Source organism: Arachis duranensis, chromosome 7 (genome assembly GCF_000817695.3).
Source record: "Arachis duranensis cultivar V14167 chromosome 7, aradu.V14167.gnm2.J7QH, whole genome shotgun sequence".
Classification (NCBI taxonomy): domain Eukaryota; kingdom Viridiplantae; phylum Streptophyta; class Magnoliopsida; order Fabales; family Fabaceae; genus Arachis; species Arachis duranensis.
This window is the reverse complement of record NC_029778.3, coordinates 18002224-18014766: the sequence shown is the minus strand read 5'-3', so window position 1 is coordinate 18014766 and position 12543 is coordinate 18002224. Positions and strand designations below refer to the sequence as shown.

Here is a 12543-nt window from a genome sequence, read left to right as displayed (position 1 = left end):
GTAATTGATAATATATTTATTTTTTAAATACTCTATATACGGCTGGTATTGCTTGCTCATGAAAGTTAGCCCAAAGCAAGATCCAACGACGGTAAGAAGGTGGTGGCGATGGCCGCAAGTGTTAAGAGACTGTGGGTGGAAGGTTGGGATTTGTAGTGAGTATTAGTTATGCGTTAGGAGGTGAAATGAGAGAAGAGGGCCGCAAGTGTAAGAGACTGTGGGTGGAAGGTTGGAATTTGTAGTGAGTATTAGTTATGCGTTAGGAAGTGAAATGAGAGAAGAGGGTTGGACGATGATAGTGAGAATGAAAAAGATGGGATAATTTAGTAAATTTATATTTTTTTAATTAAATCAACTCAAAATTTAATGTTTGGATTCAATTTTATAAATTTTTATGAGTAAAAATAATAATTTTTAAATTTTTTATTTAATTTTAACTAACATTCACGTCTCTTAAAAAAAAATTGTGTGAAAGAATTTAGTAGTATACATATATTGTATCTATAATTTGGCTCGCTTTTAATAAAATATTCATGATTTATTATAATAAAAATACTATTTATATATATTAAAATTAATTATTAAAATTAATCGTATATATGTATATAATTTAATTTATTTTTAATATATATTATATATTTTTATGTATATCTTATATATACTAATAATTAATCTTAATATATTTTTAACATGATTGTTATTATAAGGTAAATTCTAGCCTATCCTTACTATAATAACATGTAATTTACCTTCTGTGACATGTCATCTTTTAATTAGTTGCTATGTTAACTATGGTTAAATTATTAGTAATTAAATTATAACCCAAAGTGGGTGATTATGTAATTAAATACCTCCAAATTTAATTTTAATGCCATCTAGAAATCCTATATCATCATCACCATCACTATCATTATCATCATCATCATCATTATTTTCATCTTCTTTTTCGTCTTCCCCTTCTACACTATCATCATAAAAAGCCATCATAATCGATTTCACGTTCTTAAATTTTAAGATTTTCTGAATTTCGCAAATGTAAACTTAGTCTCACCTGGGCTAGGTTCACAAAACAAAAGCAGTTTTTATAACTAAACACAAAGAACACAAAACACAGAACACAACCTTACTTGAACAGGATCTGTTCTATAGGCTCGTACATCTGTATCCTTGAGTTCTAAGAAGACAGGAACCAAAGTCTGGCGGATGAACTATGACCGTGAGGTCAGAGTGTGATTAATTGTTCCAAAGCGCATGTCATCTGAACGGTGGAGGATCGTTCACGCTACAACTTTGTGGTCGAGATGGTCTCACGGTGTTCTGACAGACTCAAATCTTTTTTCCCTAGCAATTTAATTAGTTATTTTCTCTAAATACTTATTTCCTGGTTCATCAAAATATGAAACACCCAATGAGTTGATTTTTTCTTTCAATTTTAGAGAGAAATGGAATCGGGATAAATTGAATTTCTACACAACAATAAAAATATAACTTATATTTTTTAATGTTTATAGAAATTATATATTTATCCCTCTTATAAAAATATTTAATTATAAAATTACCCTACTTTAGTTAACATATTAACTCTTATTGAGTTAAATTAACTCAAACTAAAACTAAACATCCAATTAAAACATGTCACGTTACGAGGAGTAATTTATATGTTGAAATAGAAAGGATTAGGTAGAACTCACCTATAAGATATTCGCATGACAATGAATCTAGCTATATATTCAAAGGACCTTTCTAAGATCTCTACAAATAATTTGAAGATAACAGCTATAATTTATTTGCTTTTATTTGCATGTCGTTTCAACACAAACAGAAGGAAACCAACTAACTTTGTAGTTAGATGCAAGTCCCTCATGAAGAAGGAATTGAAGTGACGTGTGTCCTAATTTGAGCATCACAAAAATAATATCACCAAATACTTTATATCCTTGATTACCATGAATAATAAAACGAAAATCCTTATATTAGCTGGTATATGTAAATGATCAACTATCCGGTATCCACAAATAATTGATGCGTTATCTGTAGCTATCTAAGGTTGAACGGCGGGTTCCACTTGGTTCAATCGAATATTAATTTAATTTAGCTAAGTATATATATGCAATGTCATTTATTATTGCCTAAAGATATTTTCTATTTATAAAAGAAAAATTCACTTAAAAGGTAAAAGTATGAAGGGTTTTAAGTTTTTTTTTTCTTTTTACTAATAAAGCATTTAACATATTCTTTTGTCAAAGATTACACGCTATGATTTATTCGGACAACTACAAAAAATTATTGAAATAACGACCCATTTTTCAATTGATTTTCAAGTTAGAATTACTAAATAAACGACAAACTTCATTTATCGTTAAATCGATCGTTAATATTCATTACTAAATTGCCAACATTATTATGGTTGCTAAATTACTACCGTTAATTAGGTCACTAAATTAGTTGCCAAATAATAACCAATCACAGGTTTAGACTCTGATAGCAACTATTATTGATTTGCTAATTTGGCTAACATATTTTTTATTACTAAACCAATCACTAATACCTGAACTAGAAATTCAAAAATCAATTACTAAGTCGGTTACTTCTTTTATTTTTTGGCTTGTTTTTACTAAGGGTTTGTTTAGGTGAATTTTTAAGAAAAGATCTTTTTTCGAGTTATTTTTTTTTAAAAGATCTTATAGAGAAGTAAAAATAATTTTATGTTTGGATATCTCATGTAAAAAGGTCTTTTTATCTATCAATTATGTTTGGGTATAACAATATAAAAGTACTTTTTTGTTTATTTATTACATGAAAAACATCTTTTTTTCTAAGGAAAAAAGATCTTTTAAAAAAAGATGTAAATTACAGCTTCTCAAAAAAGATATTTTTTTATTTTACTAGCGCTTTTACTTTTACTACTAGAAATTTGCCAAACACGTTAAAAAATTAAAAAAGATCTTTTTTCATTGAAAAAAGATCTTTTTTTAACAAAATAATGACGTCCAAACATGCACTAAAAATAAAGAAATTCGATTTTATAACTTTTAAGTCGGTTACTTCTTTTGTTTAGGACTATTAAAATAGGCTAAATTTATCGAATGGACCAGCTTATTTATCCATTTAAACGGACAGATTTTATCTCTAAAATTAAGTCTATTTAAAATTTGGACTAAATGAGTTAAGGCCGATTAACCAAAAAAATAATGGGTTAAACGAGCTAATCCGCGAGCTAAACAAGCAGTCCATTTTTTTCACATTTTTTTTATAAAAAAAGGTAGAAGTTTTTTTTTTTAATCAAACTCAAAAACCCGACCTATCAACTAAAAAAATATTATTTATTTATTTAAGATTTTTTTATTTAAAAGTGATTTTTTTATCATAATATTTTTTAAAAAGTAAAATAAAAAAAATAAATAGATCAGCCCGTTTAACCCATCAAACTAACCAGTTTAAAGTGAAAATTTATGACTCGTGAATAAAATAAATTTAAACGAGTCAATTCATATAACTCACAAACTTAAACAGGCCAGATTTAAATGCACCAAACTTTTATTTGATAGTCCTACTTCTACTTAGTGGTTGAATTGGTTGCCACTAACAAAGTTTAGATTAATTTCATATATATTACTATTAAAATTTAATATTTAAATACAATCGTAATTTAACATGATGGTTTCCTAAACTTGAGAAGAAAAATTGAATAAAAAACACTTAGTAATTTTATCCTTTTTATCGTTAGTGCTATAAACGAATTATGTAGAAAATTTTGTATGTTTTATCTCATCACATGCAAAAGCAAAACAAAAGAAAGATAGAAATGCAATACAATCATATATCTTAATTTAGTCTCAAAATACAATGAAATCTGCATATTCAGTCTCCATTACAAAGTCATGGTGGATCGGAGTTTAATTTCCACTATATTATAATTAAGGATAGAAAATCATTGGGGTCGGATAATACATCAAAAAATTGTTTCTCATTTAATGGATCATTTCTCAAATTTCAACCTTCTTAATCTGATTTTTTTGTTGGTTGCTAGTTTAATATTTTTTTTATCAGTGTCTAATTTAATGACCATCAATTTTCATGGGATAATTTTATATTGATTACTAAATCTGTCGTTAAAGATAAAATTAGCGACAGTTTTAGCGAACAACAATTTTCATAGCATAATATTTTGTTGGTCACTAAATCAATTATTAACTTTATATTTAGTGACTAATTTAGCAACATAAAATGTACACAAAGTCTAACATTCATTTTGGTTACTAAATTGATCACTATTTTTTTTAAGCAATTAATTTAGGACCAAAATCTTTTTTTTTAATCACTAAAATCAATAGCTATTCAAAAAGTGTTTGCGAAAGGAATGTAATGACACAAACAACTATCATACTATTTCTTTTACGTAAAATAATTACATGCTATTTTTTAGATGTGTTCATAGATTAAGTTAATCTTGGTTTAAGAAAGAATGAGAACCAAATTGTTTAAATTTTAATTGGTTCGAGTTTGTTTGGATCTAAAGATTTTTTTGCGAGTGGACCCAAACTAATTAGTCTGATCTATTTAAATTTGAATTGGATCTGTTCGACTAATCAAGAGTGTATATTTTATTTTATTTAGAATTAATATAAATCTAGTCAGATAACCGAATTGATTCAGGTTCTGCAACGACCCTATTAAGGTTGAGTTTAATCGAGTTCATTTCGATTGTAGCTGATTTACCCATCAGGTACATAACCAATAATATATATAGTTAATTAAGATTAGTAATTAAAATGACTAAAAGATTTGAAAGAATGAAATCCTTGAAAAGTTGATTGTCCTTTTAAACACCTGTAGCAGGCAGGAAACGAAGATTGTACTTAGATGAAAGTCAAAACTGTAGAATAATAAGGGTGTGATGTGATATATCCTGATTTGAGCATGCATCAGAAAACTAATTTTACCAAATACTTTCATACCACATTATAAACATTTAACGAGAAAATAAAATGTTATATATGTGCTATGAATTTATGAGCTCTTCAGTTCCATAATTGAGGCATAGGCTTTTTCCCTAAGGTTGACCGTGGGCCTCACTTTGTGTAATAATCTTGTTGACCAAAGACCAATCTAATGCTCTGATATCGACATTTCATTTCTGTTACTTTTAGAATCATTAATTGGTCTTTCCTTTCAAAATATCGTCTGTTAAACTTAAATGATATAAAGTCTATTTCACAAAAAAGCATGTTCGGTTCTTGATTTATATAGAAACTCAAGTTTACCGTATGATCTGCTTTGCCGAAATGTACACATAACACATGTATGAATGTTGATACTCAACAACATACCTTTTATCTGTAAGCTAGATTTTTTATCATAATCCATATTTTTTGACAAAATATATCGATTTTTATTAAAATTATTATCAGAGATGATTCAATTCTTTTTAAATTATTGGATTTTTTTCTTTGTTCGAGAATCTTTTCTCTTTCTTCTTCCACTCGTCTTGAAGAGTACCTAAAATCAATTCAATCACCTTTTTATGTTTCAATTAATTCTTTTTTATTATTATTCTCAAAGGAAAAGCTTTTTTTTTATCAAATCTTTGAATTTTGTATAGATAATACATAAAAGATTCGTTAGTCGTAAAAAAATTAGATAGGAGTGTAGATCTTTGTTTTTTTATATTATGTATATATAATAAGAATTACGTTTTAATCATAAAAAACTTAGATAAAAAATATTATAACGTAAAAGATAGTTGAAAGACTGGAGACATTAAATAATTTGATTGATTTGACTAAAATTTTATCTAATGGCTCTCAATTATCAACTTCACGAAAAGTTGACTACACTTGAATAATTTCCATCTTACAAATAATGTATATCAAACTTCCTGAATCTATACTCGCTTTTTTGAAATGCATGTGTGTGGCGTTATGAATCAGCAAAACATACCCAAATTTTGATACACTACTAGTTCTTTACAAACATTTAAAAATGGTGGTTTACATAGATATATCAAATAATTAACCAACTGGTTCCATCATGTAATTCCCTATTCAGAATAATAGTTTACTTTTGGTCCAATAATAATGTGAAAGGTTTACATATATCAAATATTTGGTCATGTTACATGCATAAAGTGTTTTGATAGTCAAATTCAATTAAATTGGCTCAACACAAATTCACGTGCACATAAATTTCACGCTGCTGCTTCTTCTTCTTTTGACAGAAGCTCCTCTTCATTGCTCTTTATTTCATTCTTTTCTTCTTTTTTTCTTTCTTCTATTTTGTTATCTCTTGCTGCTGCTTTTTTATTTATTCTTTTAGAGATAGATATTTTGATTGAGAGTAAACTAATATGGTAAAAAATTCCATCAATAACCTTTATATTATCATAAAATTATTTTTTTTAACCGTTTATACTAATATGAAAAAATAACATACTAGAGATATAGCCATCATATTGCCTCTTTCTATTAATTTAAATTTTTTTAAAAAATTATATCATAGTCCATAAATATGTTTTAAATGTAAAATTTTCTCTAATATAAGGTAAAAAAAAATAAATTCAATTTTTATTTATAGGTTTTTCCATTTTGAAATTTGTGTCGAATTTTGACCCGCAACCAAACATTTAGAAATGTGGTTTTCTCTATCATATAAATCGTGTCAATAACATTGGGTAACACATACATATCATGTCTTTGGAAAAATTAAAAGAAGTGCACGTACGTGGAGTTTTGCTTTATATTCAAGCTAAGCTAGCTTAGTAGAACCTTTTCTAACATGATTGATTGATTCTCCCATTCCCTATTTGTGTTTTGTTTTTATTGTTTCATTTTCAAGTGATATGCACCAAATGTGTCATAATTGAAAGAAATTATGCAAATGAGGCCAAAAGAAGAACAAAACTAAAAACTAAAAAACACTAAAATTAAAGAAAGTAGAGACCCGGCAACACATTCACACCACATAACAAAAATTCAACTGACACCGCAAATGGGCCTATTCTTTTCTTTCTATTTTTTTATGTTTTTCTTTTTACTTTTTTTTTTAAATTAAATTCTGATGCAAATTTAACAATTCAATAGAAATGGTTGGAAGAGACAAGCAAGGTGAAAAAGTCCAAGCATCATATTGCCAAATGTAACAACATAATGTTTTTCACTCCTCATGACAATGTGGGAGATATGTGTATTTCACATCAAATCATCAAGTTGTGTAACTTTTTTTTTTAATATCCAATAATATCCATCATAAATTAAACTAAGGTTTTGAATTACTAGTAATCAAAGATGTGTGGGGCGTCTTATATATAGTCACTAAATTGGACTATATATATTTAGATTGAACAAAAATAATACATAGACAAAATTAAATATCTATATATATTTTCAATTTTCATCATGGCATGTATAACTTATTGCCACACTTGCACCTCCATGCCTCTGGGTAGTACTCGGCGGTCACTGGAGTCCCTGGCGGCACCGGCACATGAACCGGCTTGCACGGTGTGCACTTGCCGCACTTGGAGGTGCACCGTGGCGGCGACGACCCCGGACCATATAGAAGCCTCCTTGTCCAACCGGTAGTAGGTACCCCTTGGTGAGTTTTGCCTTGTTCAATCTCCTCCAATTCCTGACCAAAATTCATAAATAAAAATTATTAATATACTTTACAATTTAATTTTAACGATAAATCAATATAAAACAGTATAAAAATAATTTTATACGCGTATTTAATCATATAATATTATATCTATAAAAATAATTATTTTTTACAATAATTATATAAATATTTATTCAAAAAAAGGTGAAAATTCAGGTGAAGTCGACTTTAGATGAAGTTAATATTCGATAGCCGTTAGATAAAAATTTAGTCAACATAGTCAAATTATCTAGCGGCTTTCGGATATCAACTTCACGTGAAGTCGACTACACCTGAGTTTCTACCTCTAAAAAAAATGCGATGGACTGTATAAAATATTTAGCGCTATAAGTATATTAAAATTAAAATCATATATAATTTATTATTTATTATATATTTAAAAAGGTGAAAACTCAGATATAATCAATTTTATAAAAATTAATAATTAAAAATTATTAGATAAAAATTTAATTAAATCAGTTAAATTATTTAATAATTTTTAACTATCAATTTCATGTAGAGTTGATTATACTTAAATTTTCCCGATTTAAAAACTCTCAAAAGAAATGATAGCAATGTTGAATAAAAAGTGGATAGGAAGAATGGTTGTATAATATAATGGGATAAACTCTGACATGATGGTGAAGATGTGAGCAAGAATCCAAATGAGAAACAATATACATGACATGCAACCCATGAAGCATGAACATGAACAATATTACTAGTTACTACTATTATTTCATTTTCAGGCATAATAACAATAGAAAGAGCAGAGAACACTGCAAAGCGTATGCGCAATTTACCAACACACACTGTGTCGTCTCCTGCCCTACACCACGACACCTACCATTTTCTAACATGCGCTCATGGTGTTCTGTGCTTCTCTTTTACCTTATTTAATCTCTCCATAATGTTAAGGGCATCATAACGTAAACTTATTTTATTTAATTTTAGTAATAATTAAAAATATAAAATAAAATAATTTAAACTAATTTTATTATTTTTTAAATTTTTGTTGTTAATTTATATAGAAATTAACGTCATTTTTGCTTGTATTTATTACAAGAACCATAATAACTATTAACTTGAGTTTAAAGTGATTATCACACTTGTATGAATTTTACACGTTCTTATATTTAAAATTTAATGTGTATGCACTAAAAACATAAATAACTTTATACTAATATGCGACTAATTAAATATTATTATTTCAGTAAAAATAATTAACTTTACTGTTAGTTTTACCCATTACATTGTCACATACGGGTAAGACATACAAACTAAATTTTTATGCTTATACATACTAAGATATACTAATTAAGTTTGTTAGAGAGGCCAGGTGTTTCTATTTTTAAAAATAAATTTTTTTAATTTGTATTTAGTAAATTAAAAAATTATATTTTGTGCTTTTTAGGTTTAAAAAGTTAAAAATATTTTTGAAAGTGTATATAATGATATTTTTTAAATTAATTTATATTTTTTTAAAATTAAAAAATCTAATATAATTTTATGTAATAATAAATATTTACATTTATTTGTAATTTTTATTATATTTATATATATCAAAGTTATTTTTAAATATTAAAAACAATTTTACCAAGTAAATTTTTTGTAACCTGTTTATTAAAAAATTTAGATTTATTTAATTTTCCAAACATAAATGCTATAAGTTTTGAAAAATTATATTTAAGTAACTAATTTTGTAAACTATTTTTAAAAAGTCAAAATGTTATCAAACGGAATCTTAGTATAAAACTTTTGCATAAATTAATTATGTAAAAGAAGTCAATATTAATTAAAAAATAGGCCATAAAAAAGTATATATAAGTTTCAAATTAAAAGGCTAATAAAAATTTTAAAAAATTAAACTACGCAAGGTTTCAAAATGGATTACCATTTCTTGATTATAAGATTCTTCTAAACCAAAATGAAAAAAAAATAAAGATAGAAATTATTTAAGGAGAAGAATAAGAATTTAACCGGCAAGATATTTAAATTTTTAATAACTCTTATTAAGAATATTTCAGGATAGCATGATTGAGTAGTGGGCCATGAAGAAACGATGGAAGCCAATGGTGACGCACATGGGTGCCACAACCACGTGTCACTCTCTTCGCCGCACAGATCAGACTCATCGCACGGCAAAGATTGAAGGGGAGTACACATACAATACACCCCCCAGTTCTATGCTATTTTTTGGGCAGTACCATTTTGTTCTATGAGTAGTATGATTTGAGAAGAGATGAATAAGGTTAAGAGATTTTGGAGACTGTCACTATCCAACTCTTGCTTGTTTCAACTTCAATTGCATAAACCAAGACATCAACACACTTTTTTTACAGCTTTAATTAATTTCTTGCACACAATCACAACCATCTATATATCTTCATCACCATTATTATTACCACAAATTCTATCCTTCATTATGATAATCTATACTTGTATCTATATTTATATATAAAAAATGAAAAATTTAGAAAATTTAAGGTTTAGGGTTAAAAATTAAAATATAAAATATAAAATTTAGAATTTAAATTGGAATAAATTGGTGTTTAAGTTGAAAAGTAATTGAAAAACAAAACTCTCATTACTATATAGTACTATTTTGTAATTATTAAAAATATGTTTAAAAAATAAATAAAAATAATGCGGCTTGATACACTAGTGATATAATTAATTAATAATATGACTTCACACGTGATAGTGAGAAGAAGTGTTGTCATAAGTACTTAGACCAAGGTCATTAGAAGAGCTTAATTAATTGCAATTAAGAAAAAACAAAGTTGATGTGGTGAAATGAAATTAAGATTTCATTTTAAAATTCTTTTTTTTTTCTTTTTGATATGTGATGCAACATGCAATAACTGGATATAAGCCAAGGTTATAGGAAGATAGTAATTGGAAAGCATGTGTACTAGAAGGACATAGAATAGGACTAGTCAATATATATACCTGAAAATCTGAATCACCTTTGGCTAACATGGGACACCTGCTCCTATCTGCATTCAAATCAGACAACAACAAATCTAATTTAAACTCTATCTTAATTACATCAAAATATACTTAATTGAAACGGAGTAATTAAATAAATTACATAGTACATACCTCGACATGTAATGGTAGTAGTAGAAGTAGTAGTGGACCCATTAGCACTTGTGAAGATGAACATTGTTGAAATTATTGAGAGTATAAAGAAGAAGCAACAAATCTGGGTTTTGTTCTTCTTTCTCTCCATGAAACAAGAACAACACTCGATGGATGGAAGGAACAGTAACACCACACTAGTAATTATTAATAATGGGAATGAACAATGGCTGAACAGAAACTCAAACAAAGACTAAATCAAACACCTTTTTTTTTCTCTGAAATAAACCTTATGACCCTATGATAGTGTTTATTGCATCTATTGTTTGAACACGTTCCATGCAAATGTGAACCTAAACAAATACCTAAGCAAATTTGTACTAGGATAAAAAAGATAATTTAAAAAAAAAATAATAAAAAAGACACCCTTTTCTTCAAAACTCTCTCTCCCTATCTCACACGCATTTCTTATTCTCTTTTGTTTTTCTCTCTTAGTATATAACTCCCTATGTAGCTGAATATTAGAGTAGGCAAACTATAGAGAGAAAATTGAAAAGGAAATGGGGAAATAAAGGGTTTAAAAAAGAAGAGAAGGAAAAAAAAAAAAAAGAAAAGGTGAATGAATCTCTATGCAGATTCTCACTTCCTAAGCTTTACCATGTTTGGTTCTTGGATTCTCTTGCAGGCTTTTTTCTTTCTTCACTGCACTTTCAACAATTCCCACACTACTCCAGAAAGAAAAACTAAAACAACAACCCTCTACTCTCAATTTATAAACCCTTTAATTTCCATCTTCTTCTTCTTCTTCTTTTTCTTCACTCTCTGATATATATGATTATTCCTGCTCACAAACACTCACACAGACTCTTTCAACTTCACACACCCTTTGGTCTGTTTTTCCTCTATCTGCTTTTTTTTTTTTATGCCTTTAATTTTCTTTTCCCCTTCTGTACCTACATATAGTTTTTGTTATCACACTGCTTTTTGAGGGTAACAGGCTTTTTCAAAGCTTTTTTGACCATCTTCAATTTTTCACTGCATGTCCCCACCTTATTTTATTTTTGGATTCAGCATAAAAATATTTTAAGGGTATTGTTTAAGAAAATAAAAATAAAAAATTGATTTTTTAATAATGCATAGATATAAAAAAGCTAATTTTTTTACAAATATTATATTTTTTAATTATGTTAGGTATACATCAAAATCAACTATTAAGATAAAGTAATATTAAAATATAAAATATATATTAAAAATAAATAAAACAATACATGTATTTATACACAAATATATATAATATCACTGATTTTGGTGATTAATTTTGATATAAAAATAATATTTTTGTATATTTTTATTTATGCTATCTTTAAAGAATGTCATTACAATAATTATTAGTAAGACTTTTAATTTTATTACTCTTGATTAAATTTAGACGTTAAAAAATTAATGTATTTAAATATGATTAATTAAATTAAATATTTTTCTATTGGGTTAAAAATTATAATTTTTAAATTTTTTTTAATTTCATTATTCTCAAAGACTGTGATTTAATTTGACTTTATTAATTTTATGATTTTTTTCTAAGGAAAGCAATTAAAATGTTGAATATAAAACAATAAGGTAATTATATGGTAAAGAGTGAAGATTACTTTCTGTAGTAGAGAAAAAATCAATAAAAATTGTTATGTGCATTGCACATATTTTTTTCTAAATTCAGTAAAAATTACTGTCTTTATTTATAATAACATTACGAAAATATAAACTTTTTAAAATTATGTTGATTTTGTCTTGACATTATAGATTATGATAAAAAAGATATATATATAT

General features: G+C 26.7%; 1 protein-coding gene and 1 pseudogene across 1 annotated transcript; one reads left to right on the top strand and one right to left on the bottom strand.

The window, feature by feature from the left end:
- The first annotated feature begins 1117 nt into the window (after nucleotides 1-1117).
- LOC127741025 (uncharacterized) lies at nucleotides 1118-1327 on the top strand (annotated as a pseudogene).
- Nucleotides 1328-7177: 5850 nt separating this feature from the next.
- On the bottom strand, nucleotides 7178-11682 carry LOC107458170 (EPIDERMAL PATTERNING FACTOR-like protein 5). Its single transcript, XM_016076381.3, has 3 exons — nucleotides 10741-11682; nucleotides 10588-10634; nucleotides 7178-7626 (listed from the first exon to the last, which is right to left on the bottom strand). The coding sequence occupies exons 1-3, from the start codon at nucleotides 10868-10870 to the stop codon at nucleotides 7393-7395; spliced, it is 411 nt and encodes a 136-aa protein (XP_015931867.1). The 5' UTR covers nucleotides 10871-11682; the 3' UTR covers nucleotides 7178-7392.
- Nucleotides 11683-12543: the final 861 nt, after the last annotated feature.